The 15,115-nt window shown below is 44.0% G+C and overlaps 1 protein-coding gene across 6 annotated transcripts in view; it reads left to right on the top strand.

Moving 5' to 3' along the window:
• The window catches only part of MLLT10 (MLLT10 histone lysine methyltransferase DOT1L cofactor), a 131,746-nt gene extending 121,208 nt beyond the window's left edge, over positions 1 to 10,538 (top strand). For 3 of the 6 annotated variants that reach the window (XM_086614925.1, XM_086614922.1, XM_086614926.1), the window contains 4 exons: positions 5,587 to 5,689; positions 6,456 to 6,668; positions 6,995 to 7,106; positions 8,791 to 8,826. In XM_086614925.1, coding sequence (XP_086471051.1) covers positions 5,587 to 5,689; positions 6,456 to 6,668; positions 6,995 to 7,072 — 394 coding nt within the window. In that variant the 3' untranslated portion in view covers positions 7,073 to 7,106; positions 8,791 to 8,826. Of the gene's footprint in view, positions 1 to 5,586; positions 5,690 to 6,455; positions 6,669 to 6,994; positions 7,107 to 8,773 lie in introns of all 6 variants that reach the window. The other 3 variants (XM_086614923.1, XM_086614924.1, XM_086614921.1) reach the window with 2 other exon arrangements.
• Positions 10,539 to 15,115: the final 4,577 nt, after the last annotated feature.

Raw genomic sequence — 15,115 nt, 5'->3', positions numbered from 1 at the left:
AACTATTTGACTATTTCTTTAATGTTATGTTCCTCTAGGTATTGCTCATCTTTGAAGCACATGGGTGGGAAGGTTAGATGGCAGCAAGCACAGGCAGGCGTGGAGGTTTGCTGCCACGCTACTGTGAGCTGTCCAAACCCGGCTAGATCTTGGAAGTGGTTTAAATCAGGATTCGCAAGACGATGGAGAACCACATGGGAACTCAGTCCTACTTTCTAATGTTTTGCCTACTGTTTTGTAATTAAGACTTCCTAGATGTTCCTGTAAGTTGCTACTTACAGTAACTTTCTGAGCTTCAGAATCTGTTCGGACAGTTTCGTGTGAAAAATAGCTAGATTATTCACCAGTACGTGAAGATTTCTTTATGCATATTGTCCTTATTCATAGATTCATAGATTTCTAGGTTGGAAAAGACCTTAGAGATCATCGAGTCCAACCATCGCTAATCCCCATTAAACCATATCGCTAAGTAGATCATCCACCCTATTCTTAAACACAGCCAGGGATGGGGACTCAACCACCTCCCTGGGCAGCCTATTCCAGTGGCTGACAACCCTTTCAGAGAAGAAATACTTCCTAACATCCAACCTGAATCTCCCCTGACTAAGCTTATACCCATTTCCTTTTGTTCTATCACCCATCACTAATGTAAAGAGCCCTTCCCCTACCTTCCCACCATCTTTTCTCAGGTATTTGTAGGCTGTAATCAGGTCTCCCCTCAGCCTCCTCTTCTCCAGGCTAAACAGCCCCAACTCCCTCAGCTGCTTCTCATAAGTTTTATTTTCCAGCCCCCTGACCAGTTTAGTCGCCCTTCTTTGGACTCGCTCCAGGAGCTCAATATCTCTCTTAAAGCGAGGGGCCCAAAACTGGACACAATATTCCAGGTGCGGCCTCACCAGTGCCGAGTACAGGGGCAGGATCACTTCCCTATTCCTGCTGGTCACACTATTCTTGATACACACCAGTATCCCATTGGCCTTTTTGGCCACCTGGGCACACTGCTGGCTCATATCAAGCCGGTAGTCAACCAGCACCCCCAGGTCCTTCTCCGCCAGGCAGCTCTCCAGCCACTCTTCCCCGAGCCTATAGCGATGCTTGGGGTTTTTATACCCCAAGTGAAGGACTCTGCACTTGGCCTTATTAAAGCTCATGCCATTGGCCTCAGCCCAACGATCCAGTCTGTTCAAATCCCTCTGAAGGGCCTCCCTACCCTCGAGCAGATCGACACAGCCTCCCAGCTTGGTGTCGTCCGCAAATTTACTGAGGGTACATTCAATCCCCTCATCCAGGTCATTGATAAAGATGTTAAACAGAACTGGACCCAGCACTGAGCCCTGGGGAACCCCACTGGTAACATGGTATTACCATGTTACCAGTGGGGCAGATATTACCCCACTGGTATTCATGTGAGCTCCGTAACTGTGGGACATAGGGAGGTGACAAAACACTGATTTGCACACTGCTGTTTGAAAGAGTTTCAAATTGTAGGTAAAAGAGCCTACATTCACTTGGCAGATAAAAATACTTCATCCTTTTCTGGGAAAAAGATGGCTTAATACAGATTGCTAGCAACTAGGAGATTAAGTGGTTTGAGGGAAAAGATAGGATTGTTTCTTTACATTCTCGCAACCAGGGAAGACTGTAGTATGGAGAGCTTCAGACTGATCATATACCTTTTAATGAGAAGCTAAAAAGGATTAAATTTACATTCCAAGCTGATCTGGTTTAGAGAAAGCTCAGTGGTGAAATCCAGTCAACTGCCTCTTCTGAGAAGCTCAGGAGCTGCAGCATTTTGTCTTCTGCAGTTAGGTTTTGTTTCTAGACATTCAGATCTCAGCTGCTGGCTGAGGGTATTTTCTTTCAAGTGTCAATGCAGAGCAAGAGAGGAAGGCAGAGCGGATAAAGAGAAGGGAGAATAACAGCAGAAAAAAGAAGTGCAAAGGTAAAACATGATATAGGAAAAAAGAAACAATGGGATAAAAGAATGAAAAAACAGTGGAGAAGATTCATTCCAGTATAGAAAAACACAGAAAAAGTGAGAGGAAAAAGAGATGAAGGAAATAATGGTAATAAAACCATATGGGAACTCAGTCCTACTTTCTAATGTTTTGCCTATTGTTTTGTAATTAAGACTTCCTAGATGTTCCTGTAAGTTGCTACTTACAGTAACTTTCTGAGCTTCAAAATCTGTTCGGACAGTTTGATGTGAAAAGGAAATAATTAGTCTAACTGAAGGTACTTATTTTTTGCAGTTGTTACTAATGTTTTTGATACAATTGAATTTAAGGCTGTTTGAAGGAATTTCAATTAATCGATGAATATCATCATTTGAAAGTCAAACACGTGCACAGTCCTAGTTTACGCTAGGCCTGAGTTTTGCTATTGTAGCTCAGGAGGAAAATCCAGGAGTTTCCTTGGATAGGTGGAGTGTCATCTCTGCTTTCATCAACAATCAAACAAACATTGAATGGTGTTATCCATTTTGTGTTCTGTCAAGTTAAATCCCTGTTTTGTCTGCACCTGGAATATTATGTGCAGTTCTGATTATGCAGTTTCAGAAGAGGATATAATACAGGGAGGCAAAAAATGGTACAGCAAGAATAATCAGAGGCAAAATGGCTTGCACAGGACAAAGTCAGTAGAATTGACTTCTTGGCTAGGGAAAAAGACCATTGACAAGAGGTTTGAGAACCAGGAGAGCAGGAGTGATAGTAATGAATGTTGTGAAGTAGATGATGGGAAACCATAGAATTATTTAGGTTGGGAAAGACCTTTAAGATCATCAAGTCCAACCAGAAACCTAACACTGCCAAGTCCCACTAAACCGTATCCCTGAGCACCGCATCTGTGTTTTTAAAATACCTCCAGGGATGGTGAATCAACCACTTCCCTGGGCAGCCTGTTTCAATGCTTGATAAGCCTTTCAGTGAAGAAAGTTTTCCAAATATCCAATCTAAACCTCCCCTGGCACAACTTGAGGCCATTTCCTCTTGTCCTATTGCTTGTTAGTTGAGAGAAGAGACCCACACCCACCTCGGTACAGCCTCCTTTCAGGTAGTTGTAGAGAGCAATAAGCTCTCCCCTCAGCCTCTTTTTCTCCAGGCTAAACAACCCTAGTTCCCTCAGCTGATCTTCACAGGACTTGTGCTGTACACACTTCACCAGTGTTATTGGCCTTCTTTGGACACGCTCCAGCACCTCAATGTCTGTCTTGTAGTGGGGGACCCAAAACTGAACACAGTATTTGAGGTGCAGCCTCACCAGTGTTGAGTACAGGGGGACAATCACTTCCCCAGTCCTGCTGGCCGCACTATTTCTGGTACAAGCCAGGATACTATTGGTCGTCTTGGCCACCTGGGCACACTGCTGGCCCATATTCAGCTGGCTGTCAACCAATACCACCAGGTCGTTTTCCACTGGACAGCTTTCCAGCCACTCTTTCTCAAGCCTGTAGCATTGCATGGGGTTTTGTGACTCAAGTGCAGGACCTGACACTTGGCCTTGTGCAATCTTGTACAATTTGCCTCAGCCCATCGATCCAGCCTGTCCAGATCCCTCTGTAGACCCTTCCTACCCTCAAGCAGCTCAACACTCCTGCCCAACTTGGTGTTGTCTGCAAACTTACTGAGCGTGCACTTGATCCTCTTATCCAGATCATTGATAAAGATATTAAGCAGAACTGGCCCCAGTACTGACCCCTGGGGAAAACACTTGTGACCAGCTGCCAACTGGATTTAACTCCATTCACCACAACTCTTTGGGCCTGGCCATCCAGCCAATTTTTTACCCAGCAAAGAGTGTACCTGTCCAAGCCATGAGCAGCCAGTTTCTCCATGGGAATGATGTGGGAAACAGTGTCAAAGGCTTTACTAAAGTCTAGGTAGACAACATCCACAGCCTTTCCCTCATCAACTAAGGAGGTCACCTTGTCCTAGAAGATCAGGTTAATCAAGCAGGACCTGGCTTTCATAAACCTATGCTGACTGGGCCTGATCATGCTGTGTGATGGCACTTGAGATGATCCACTCCGTAACCTTCCCCGGCACCAAGGTCAGACTGACAGGCCTGTAGTTCCTTGGATCCTCCTTCCAGCCCTTCACGTAGATGGGTGTCACATTTGCCAACTTCCAGTCAACTGACATCTCCCTAGTGAGCCAGGACTGCCAATAAATGATGGAATGTGGCGTGGTGAGTGCTTCTGCCAGCTCCCTCAGTACCCTTGGGTGGATCCCATCTGGCCACATAGATTTCCCATTCCCCATAGGTGATAGTAAGTGCAGCCCAGCACACGTTTCCAATAGTATTGAGGCCATCCAGAGAAGTATGGAACAAAGTTTATGCGTTGCTTGCCCTGTCCCAGCAGCAGAGAACGGTGATGCTGTGGATATTTTCATACTGGCTGGTTAATACAAAGTAAATGTCCACGTGATCATGGAGCCAGGCTGCCGTGTGCTGGCTACTGCAGAAAGGCAAGAAAAATACTATGTCCTGAAGAGCCAAATGATTGTAGCCTAAACATGTGGATTGGGGCTGATTTGAGTTAATTTAATTCCACTGCCAATCACAACTAGCAGTCCTGTTATCCCACTGGTCATCCTGTGTGCACCTTCGTGTCGGTGTTAGTGCTGGGCATTCACACAATGACCTCATCTGCATTAATAGGTAATCTTTCAGCGTTTTGTATTCCCTTCAGTTTCAGCTCACTTCCCTCGAGATGCAGCTCATTGTGCAAGTGGACAGAAAGGTACAGCTGAAAGGGAAATCCTTAACCTTTCAATAGCAGGGTAAAGCTATTGTGAACCTACACCTTAATAGTTCAGTGGATGTCTTAAACTAGTAAAGGCTAAGACTGGTACTGAAAGAGTAAATCCAGCCATCTTCCTGGTCTTCTGTTCCAAATCCACCCTTGTTCATGCTGTTGGTCTTGCAGGGAACGGGCATAGCTGAAGAAACCTTTTATGTCCAGACCGGTTGTCAGCTGGATCAGTTCCTCACCCAATTTCCTAAAGAGCCGCGGAACATTTTATGTAGGCATGAAAATAGGAACTGGGAGGTATGCAGTCGGCAGGTGCAGAGACAGCCTGCTTCGTTCCAGGGCAGCATCAGTTGGCCCACTGCGAGGCTGAAGGAGTTTGCGGAATTACAAACAAGGTGTAGGCAGTGGTGACAGATCTGAATACAGCAAAAATGAGAATTAGAAGGGAAACAAGACCAAGTAACTGCTAGTTAACTAGGTATTAATGGTTGGCAAGAGCTGCCTTATATTATAAAATCTGGCCTTTCTGTATAAAACATTTGAAACAAATGTAGAAGTGGTAATTTTTATCTGAGTTTAAAATAACGTGCATGTAGTAGACTTCTGTTACAGGCAAGATGTTGCTGTTGCTCAGCATAAATGAGGGGGTGGTGGTAACGTTGAGGTATGTATCAAAAAATGCAATGGACAGACAATATTTGACAGTATGCAATCAAAATGCTAAATAGGAATTGTCTATTTATGCACATCTTTTGTTTCAATGGAAAGCTGAAGTAAAAAATTCCCATACTTTCATATAAACTGCAGTATTACCCTGTCAAACCCTACAGTGCCTCGGGACTAGGATTACTTCCTGACCAACAGCGACAACTTCTGCTCCATCAACAGCACCAGCAATTTCAGCAATTACTAAGTACCCAGCAACTGACATCAGTAAGTTTTCCAGTTAATTATGTTTTATTCCGCTATTGTATTCTACGGCATGGATAAACTCCTCAGCCTAATATAAACACTAGAAATGCGTTTAACTTGATATTACAAGTTTTGATAATCCTTTAGTTTTTCAGTTGCTTCAACCTTTTTGGACGGTAGTCATTCTAAATTACAGGATATTATTGGGCTGTGTGTATTGCTAGAAGATTCGTTCCCTAGTGCCTTCAGTCCCGTTTCATCCTGTGTGGACATGGTGGCTTGTCTTTCTCAGCATCAGCTGTGGGCAGAAGAGTTCAGGGCCACGTATGGATTCTAACAGTATCCTAAGCTATTTTCTGATTCCACAAGGACTCAGTCAGAAATCTTTTGCTAATCATCTCGTGAGCTGTCTTTGCTCTGCCTCGCAGTATTCGTATGGGCCATTAGGTATCTGGTCTAACTGTTTGTATTGTTAATTGTGTAGTTTTAGTACTTTGTCAAACACGATTTGATATTCTTCTCAGGTGTGTTTTTTCTGATAGAGGCCTGACGAAGCCAGCAGGCTTAGCTGAACTTCTGCTGAGCTACCGATTCCAGGAATCCTTTAGGCACCTTCTTTCTTTTCCCGCAGTCTCGTGGAACTTCATCAGTGTACCCTAAATTAGCTGGGATTAGGTTAAGGGTTGCACTGACTGAAGATTTGGATAAGTAAGAACCCAGGGAGGAGCTATTTTTCAGTAACTAATTCTTGATTATTATTTTTCTTCTCCATCCCATGTTACTCAAGGAACAACATCAGGCCCTTTTGTATCAGTTGGTACAGCAACAGCAGCACCACCACCACCACCATCAGTCTGAAGTACAGCAACTGCAGATCACTGGAGGAGCACAGATACCCATAAACAACTTGCTTTCAGGCACACAGGCCTCACCACTTAATGCAGCTCCTACCAACCCATTCCTTACAATTCATGGGGATAACGCAGCTCAGAAGGTGACAGTAAGTATATTTCTCACCTCGTTTTCAATGTAGTACCTCCATGAGGTAACTAAAGATAAGCAGCAAGTTATGTGCTTGTATTCACAGCTCAAGGATGGTGCAGTTTTAACTTGCTTTATTTTTCTTGAGCCTTGGGCTGCACTTAGTGAGGCTCAGAACTCCGAGACCTTGCAGTCACTTACACCTAACCTGTCTGCTGCACACTCATGTTTCCCTGGGTCTGGACACCCATCCAGTGACCCTTGCCTTCCTCTTGTAATTACAACTGCAGCCCCAGCCTTTCCCACCCCACCTTCTTCCCCAAGTTTGTATCTGCTATTTTGTAGACCGTTCCTTTTATCACCTCACTTGAGAGTTTGTCCTGGCCAGGCCTCAGGCACTGTGAGGCTGCAGAGATGAGCTGATGACTTGGGAGATGAGGAGCCCATTGCTGCCAAGGTGAAATATGTTTTAGGAGAATGGGCTACGTGTGTCTTGGTTCAGTTGTGGGAAGATGAGGCTGTACACTGGGAGGCTAAATGACTCTGTTGCTCCATAGAGTAATAAACCCTTTCCTAGACAGAGAAGGGAACAAGACATGTTTTTCTGGCAAAAATGTTCCACTGTCTTCAGCATTTGTCTGTAACCTCCATCTTCAAGACAGGAATCCTTTCTTCAAGGAGTTGGAGAATAAACCTCATTCTCTAAGGGTCATACAACTGAGATAAGAGCATGAAGGGAAGGAGTGTGTAGAACTTGAAAAACCAAAGGATGAGTAGAGTAGGAAGACAAAGTTCCAGTATTCCTTGGAGAAGACATCAAATGGTAGTGAGAAAAGGGAGGCTTGTCTGCAACAGCAGGTGGTAAGAGCTTGGGGCTAGATGTTGGTCTCCTCTCGGTTCCCCACCCCCAAAGTCTCCAGCCACTTTAGGAGCACAGTGGTAGAGGACTTAGGTAGCTGGGCTTTTGCGGTATTTTCAAGACAGTTTTCCTGGAAACCGCTCCCTTCCGTTCAAAAATAGAAGCGTTTACTTTTATTAAGCTTTGTGCATGGTCGTCATCCACTTCCCAGTTTGGTCTGTTGTGATGTTGCAACTGTCCTGCAAACTGCAGGACTCGGGAAAGATCACGTTCTTTCCCAGTCACTGACTGCTCCATCACAGGGCTCTGCTCAGTGCTTGCCTTCATTTAGAAACGTTCACCGTTTGTTCCAGTATGTTTAAAATTTATCTCCCCTCATTTTCTGAAAACTGGTAATGAATGGAACTGAGACCCTGTATTTGATGTGTGTCAGAACAAACTATTCTCTACGTGACCTTACTTGGCATTTTTGAACCGGCCATTCCGAGGTTTGGACAGCGTGACCGGGCAGCACTAGCGTATTTTACAAATACACTGCTACAGTTTTAGTTTTTGTCCTTACAACAGCTGTAAACAGTTCCGGGAAATCCCAGAACATCTTTTGAACAAACACCTTAGAAATACATTTCTTTTGAAATTGCTTTTTTTTTTTTTAAAAAAAAAAAAGGTTAGAATTGAGACAGATAGCATTGGATTGCTGAACTATTTTAATTGAAAAAGATTTTTTAACAAATTCTGACGTTTTAATCTCATTTCCAGTCGGAACAGGTTTTCAAGCATTTCTGAATGCTCAGTGAATGAGATTTTTTTCTCAGTCCTGTTCAATACTTACAGGAAATGTCTTTGTAGCAATTTGTGACAGAAAGATAATCATGATAGGGGCAAGAGGGAGACTATTTCTATTCTGATGGAGAAGTGGCCAAGATTTCAGCCTTCTCCAGTGGGTAAAGCGTAGCAGAGGTCACCTGGTATTTCTCTTGACCATTATACGACTCTAGGGAAAGACCAAGAGCCAGGACCAGCAAGTCTTGTGGGAATGAAAGCAGAAGCAAAACAGGTGTTTTCTAATGCTGGCTGCGGTTACCTTTGTGTGAGTTGTTCAATATTAATAATTCTTTACTTTCCCACTTTTTATTCTACAATACGTGATTGCTCTTTAAAATGCAAAAGTTACTATCTAGATAGCTCTAATAAATGCACCTCATCGGCTTGTCATTTGTATGAATTTTACTTAATTCTGTATTTTATAATCTGATTTTTAGAAGTATTTTCTCTTACACAGAGGCTCAATGATAAAACTGGACCAGTTGCGTCAGAGAAGAGTTGACCTTTGAATGACACTGGAGAACTGCATGTCCTGCTGTAATAGCACTTCACCTGACTGCAGACTGCAGTTTTCCTTTCTGCAGACTGAAGAAATGCAACAAGGAACTCTCACTGCCCAGCAAAAGGTTAATTGTTTTCATAAGGATATTTTTGGTAGCCTTTCATTTGCTTTCTTGTTGCACTAAAATGGATGTATTTTTAATGTTTCAGACTGTGAAGTAGATAAGACTCGGCAAACCATAATTATTTTGCCAATAGGATGGTACTCAGTTCAAATTCAACCATAGAAAAACATAAATACTTGACTCTTCAGTCCTAATCCTATAAACTGAAAGGCCGTGAGCTGTCTGCAGTCACGCATTACGTTGGTTTTGGCGCAGCAGTTTTAAACCATCCCAAGCGCAGCCCCAGCCGGTCTGCGCATCTGCTGCGGTTGCAAGACATCCTTTCAGACCGAGCTCGTAGCGGCAGCTGGGACTTGCTGTTTGTCTCTCCTCTTTTACACACCCATTTTGAAACCTGACTCATAAGGGAATCCACTTCTGAACTTTGTATTCCTTTAAAGTCCTGTTGTTGTGTAGTGGGAGCTTTTCCTGAGTAAGAATTCAGTACGGAATCCAAAGTTTATTAATTTTGGTGTATTAATTTTTAGAGTTCTGAGGTTTTTAAAGGAACCGGTTTGGTTCCAGTGGCAAAGTTTTCTTACCAGATGAGAAGGCCACACGGGGAGAAGTACGTGTCGTGTTTGGCCTAAACCAAGTGCCTGTTGCTACCTCCGTTCTGTTGAAATGGCTGCAAACAGCTGACCATGCACTAGACGTGTCCGTGTGAGCAGCGGGAATATTCTGTGTTGCACCAGCAGCCTTGTTGTTCTGCCTTTACTAGAGGTGTTTATGCCACTGTAGATAGCTCAGGCAGATTGTTACCTGGGTCGCTTTTCACTAATAAATTACCAAAAAAGTGAGTTAACATTTCCCACTAAAACTTACCAGTGGTTGAAACGGGTGAACTTGTGTTACAACACTTCGGATGGCGGCGGATTTCTTGGCGTGAGTCTATGCAGTGTGGTGAGGGACGGTTTAACAGGGGGCAATGACCACTAATCAATATTAAGGTGGGAATTATTAGAGGAAAAGACCCAGCTGTAATTAGACCTCCACTGTGTACTTATTTGGAAGAACATGTTAATTCTGCAATATGTTTCTTAGTTAAATATTGCACAGTTCTTACCTCATTTCTGTAAATAAAGTTTTGTGAATCTGTTTTGTATTGTGAAGAATTCCTAAGAAGACATTGATATTTTGATTTGTAATATTTCTAATTAGTAGATTTAATTGAAAAAGTAAAAATAATTTATTTTTATATGTTCTGGGAAATTTTTTAAAAATGTCACAGATCACTTTTGTAGATACTTTACAAAAGTAAAGCAGTGGTTTATTTTATGTACTCAACCCACTGGTGGATATTCTGTAACAATTTGTATAAAGGGTAAGATGGAAATGTGCTGTTATTTTGACTAGATGTAAAATTCCGAGTGTATGAAAAGATCTGTACAAAGCTTTTGTTAATAAACTTTAATATGTTTATAGTTGGATACTGCTTGTGTGAACGTGAGTCTTGTAGAAGAACAGAATATTTCTGTTAACGTCACATGACAGGAACTGTTTTAATTGCACATGGCCACTAAAATGTATTGCCACAAATTTTAAAAAACGTTTCTCATGTAAATTTTTGCTTTCAAGAGACACTGATGCAGCTGCACTACTGTCCAGGGAATGAGTGTAAACGCCCTGTTGCAGCCCAGTGCCATAGGCTGACATCGGAGCGTTTTGCTTTCATCCTCCAAAGAGAAATTCCTCTGCAATTGCAGGAGGAGGAGTTGCTGTTCTCTCATGGCCTCGGTTCCTTTTGCAGTAACTCGGTGGGAGCACTGCAGAGACGGGATGGGCTCTGGATTTACGCAGTGCCTGTGTTAAGGGGACTGATGCCTTTGGGTTGTTGCTGGAATTTTTGTGTGTTCTCTAAAGCCAGCTCAATGTTTTTTCAGATATTTTGCTTATTTTCCCTGGAGGGGTTGGTAAACGCAGAGCTGAACTCCTGGTCTTTTATTTCCCAGGCACCAAGGAGGAACTTGACCCTCCCTGTCTTGTCACTTGAAGATAAAACAGGAGCTTTGTGGCAGTGCTGGTTTCGGCAGGCAAGGGATGCCTTACAGCACCCTCACCCGTTTTAGCCCCTGGCTGGACAGATGCAGCTTCTGGCCAAGACCAGCTTTTGGAACAAACAGCAGGAAGAGGGTGTTGCCATAGGCCTTTGCCATGTGTATGTTTTTCTGTCTGCCCAGGTCCCAGGGATTGCATGTTTGTGTTTTGTTTTCAAATGGGGAAAACTGGAGTCCTGAAAGGATCAGAACCAACAGTAGAAGAATGTGAGGCATCGTCTGGCACAGCCCCCACCTTCTCACCTGCGGAATGGCTCCTCAGCCATCACGGCTAGAAAGAATTCCCTGTGTCCCAGGGGCAGCTGATGAATGTTTGATGCTATAAGGTGAAGAGGCTTGGAAGACTAGTTCAATAGAAGGCATTCCTAGTGATTAAACCTGTCTTGAGTTGGGAACTGTCTGTCTTCTGGCTCTGCTGTGCACTGACTATGTGTTAGTCAGTCCCAAGATTGAGAGTACAGAGCACGTATACACTGGGCTGCCAGACTTGTCCTTCATACTGCTGGACCTGTAGGTGAGGGCGGGGGGGGAAAGCCAATACGCCCACCAGCACAAGGCCTCCAGGGAATCCCAAGTCCCTTCTCCTGGAGTCACAGACTGGAGGGATACATTACTGCTGCTTTATTCATGGACCTAAGGTGAAGCCAAAAACTGTACCTGGTAGACAAGAAGTATCAGTAAGTCATCTTGCCCCGATTGGCGCAGTACCACAGTGACCAGTGGAAGTGGTAAGTCCTGCTTTTCCTTGTGTGTTTCTTTTATTTGCAAGGGACAGCCTAAACTTGGGTGTCAGGCTCCTGGTAAGGTGTAGAGAAGCATGAAAGGGCCAGAGCTGGAAATACTAATGAGATGACAAATTCGGGACATTCTTCAACTCTCAGCTTGTTAGAGATTGGTGCCAGCAGCCCAAGATAGCAAAGGATGTTTTACAGCACTCGTAGTCCTGATGGACCAACAATCAACAGCAGGGAAGTAATGAAAAGGACAGTTCTGACATCTAAACAAAAATCCAATTCACCAGCCCTGTAGAGAAAGAGAGACCACATCAAAGCCGAGGTCGTGTGAGGGCCAGATACAGTCAGACTCAGCCTTGTTTCAGTGATTTTGCAGATCCTGACATCAAAGGTGACGGTCTCTGGCAGATCTGGCACCAGTTCAGCGGCAGCTGATACACTGTCCCTGTGGAACACCACCGATGCCAAAGCAGCCCAAGCTGCTGCGCAGGTTCTGGCAGCCAAGTCACAAGTGTCTGAGCTACCCTCAGACGTGTCAGGAACTGCTCTGGGTTCACTGCCACAAAAGCAGCACAGACCACATGTCCTGCATTTCAGAAGGCTTTCCATGTTAACATGGAGCAATAATAAGCTTTTGAACTTAGTCTACTGTTTTTTTCCTCCAGAATTCAGCTTTACTGACAACGATGACAACACACCTTACGGCTTACAGGAGCCAACTCATTCTGGACAGGCTGAGACATCTCAAATCCTGGTTTTATCAGCACTCTCAGCAATACGATTTTGTCAGGTTTGACTGATTTTTCTGGTGCCTTTTCTGTTTTTTCATAAGCTGCACTAAAATCTCACTGTTGGTTCTGCCAAAAGGAGAGCACTTTTAACGTCACACACTGAAGGCTTCTATTGTTTTCAGACTCTGTCACCTCATAAAGAGGTCACATCTTCCCTGACGTAATTTTTTTAAATTAGTTCATACATTGTCAGCTGTAAAGTTGGACGACATTATTCTCAGGTATTTAGATGTAGAGGACATTGCAGAACAGCATCTGTTAGTTCGTTCTTGGAGAGCTAACCGAACCTCGATTAGAGCACCATTAACCTTTGTAGCATCTCAGTCACATTCTACTCATTCACTTGTAAAATGACAGCCCAACAACCCAACACAAAATGCTGATGCTCTAGCTTGGTGTTTGGACTGTATCCATAGTGTCTTGCCTGCCCCATCAACAGGGACATGCAGAAGATGCTCAAAGTAGACTCGGATTTGAATCATTTAGGTGGAAGTCACAGTCCAGAAGCTACACCACAGACCCTATAAGAGTTATAAAGGCACTTGGAGCTACAGCTCATAACTGCCCAGGAATGTAAAAATATTTTGCTCATAGGCAAATACCTCCATGACTTGAAGAAAATCTGCATCTTGTGCTAGAACTGAAGTTAGAAGAAGTTGCTTAAATCCCAAGCCTAGAGTGACCTCCATTTTCATGGACATGACACCAGAACCACAAGAAAAGAGCCTGGCTACAGTTTACCACTTCTCTAGCAAGCATCACATCCGACCTCCGTCATCACCAACTGGATCCACTGCCAAAAGGGCCAGTTGTCTCATCATCCAGAAGATGCCTGGCAAACCCCAGGAGAGGACCCCGAGAGGCCCTGAAGATCATGGACTCTCACCTATTCTACCCCTCCCTACAGCCAAACACAACAGCTAAAGCTTAGGCCGGGCCAACTCCTGTGGCCCTTGAGGAACCCAACATGATGTAAGACTGGATGGGGCCTTGAAGGTTTTCACTACATCACTGCGTGAAGGAACTCTCCTAGGCAGGTATCTCTGAGCATCTGCTGCAGAGATTAGATCCACTGATCAGTTGGACACACTCACATTCGTCGTCTCAAGACCAACACTGCCAGACTGCTCACTGTGAAGCACCTTCCCAGTTCCACGTGACCACCAGAGCATTGCAAAACCTTTCCAGTTCTTGACAATGAGATGGTTGGATCTGCCATGTTCATGGTGCAGTTCCGCTGCAGAAAAGGCCGATGCGTGTCTCTCACACAGCCAGCTCACCTCTGCTTTCAGGGAGCTTGGTTCTTCATGCAGTAAGGCTGCAATCCATCAATCCACTTCCAACCCAGGCATGAGCAGCACCTGTGATTAGGCATTCACACCCATCACTTCAGGTACTCGACAAGTGTGACACAATGACATGTACAATCTGGCTCATCCTTAAGGATCTCCCTTCCAATAAACCGTGCTTGGCAGGAGACTGCTTTAACTTTCTCAGTGTGAATGTTCTTACAAACAAACAAACAAAAAAAAAACAACCCAAGAAAAAAGTTTCTTACCAGCAAGGTGTGCTCACTGTTCTTCCTCAGACTCCGTCGGGACAGTCTAGGGTGGAAAGAAGCAGGAGGTGCTGGACAGGCAGTATGTCATTATTGCCACATACACACTGGTGCTATGGGCACATCTTGAGCAGGCACTCTTACACATCCACGTTTTTAAAGATTTCCAATGATAAAGGTGTCAAAGTCCTCCCAAGTCCTTATTACACTTGCCACTGGATTTTTTTGCTCCACTATCCAACTAAACCATTTCTCGCTCCAAAGTGAGCTCCTTATTACTCTTCACAGCCACAGCAGACGTGTAACAATTGTATTAACTGCATCAGGGAGACACAGAGGTCATGCAAGTGCAAAGTTCCCCTTTTACATACTTGATTTCTGTCCCTCTCTCTAGTGTAGAGCAAATACCAACAATTCCTCTGTCTCTCCTGGCAAACTGGGCTTTGTAGACTCTGCATCATTCTCTTAGGCTCTCTTCTGGATGGTCTGCATCTTCATTGAACTGTGATGTACCAAACCGCGCACACCATTCCCGGTAAGTCTTGTGAATCCAGAGTGGAAAAGAAAGATGGCTCGTCCTCACAGGCTATACTCTCCCATTACTTGCTTTCTTTTTTTGAAACAGCAGAAATATTCCAATTATCAGTCTATTTTTTTTCAGGAACAATACATCTCCATTCAGCTCGTGTTCTTCTACCCCAGCCCTATCAATGCTCCACCAATTTTCACCAATTCACCTAACTATTTTAGCAGCTTTTCTTTGTAGCCGTTTCAATTACCCTGCTTTACAGCTACAGCCATCTATTTTTGAGTGTTCTGGAGGGCTGATACCTTTTTAAAGTTAAGATTTCTTGATACCTCTTGAAAATACTTCACTGGATCTCACTTAAGGCTCTTCCTTCATAGGTGCATTAGCAGCACGGAATTACTATTTGATCAATTAGTGCACACAGATCATAGTACAGCTTCTAAATATG

The sequence above is a fragment of the Tauraco erythrolophus genome, chromosome 7, assembly GCF_009769465.1.
Source record: "Tauraco erythrolophus isolate bTauEry1 chromosome 7, bTauEry1.pri, whole genome shotgun sequence".
NCBI lineage: Eukaryota > Metazoa > Chordata > Aves > Musophagiformes > Musophagidae > Tauraco > Tauraco erythrolophus.
The sequence above is the reverse complement of the archived record's forward strand: the minus strand, read 5'-3'. Positions and strand labels throughout refer to the sequence as shown.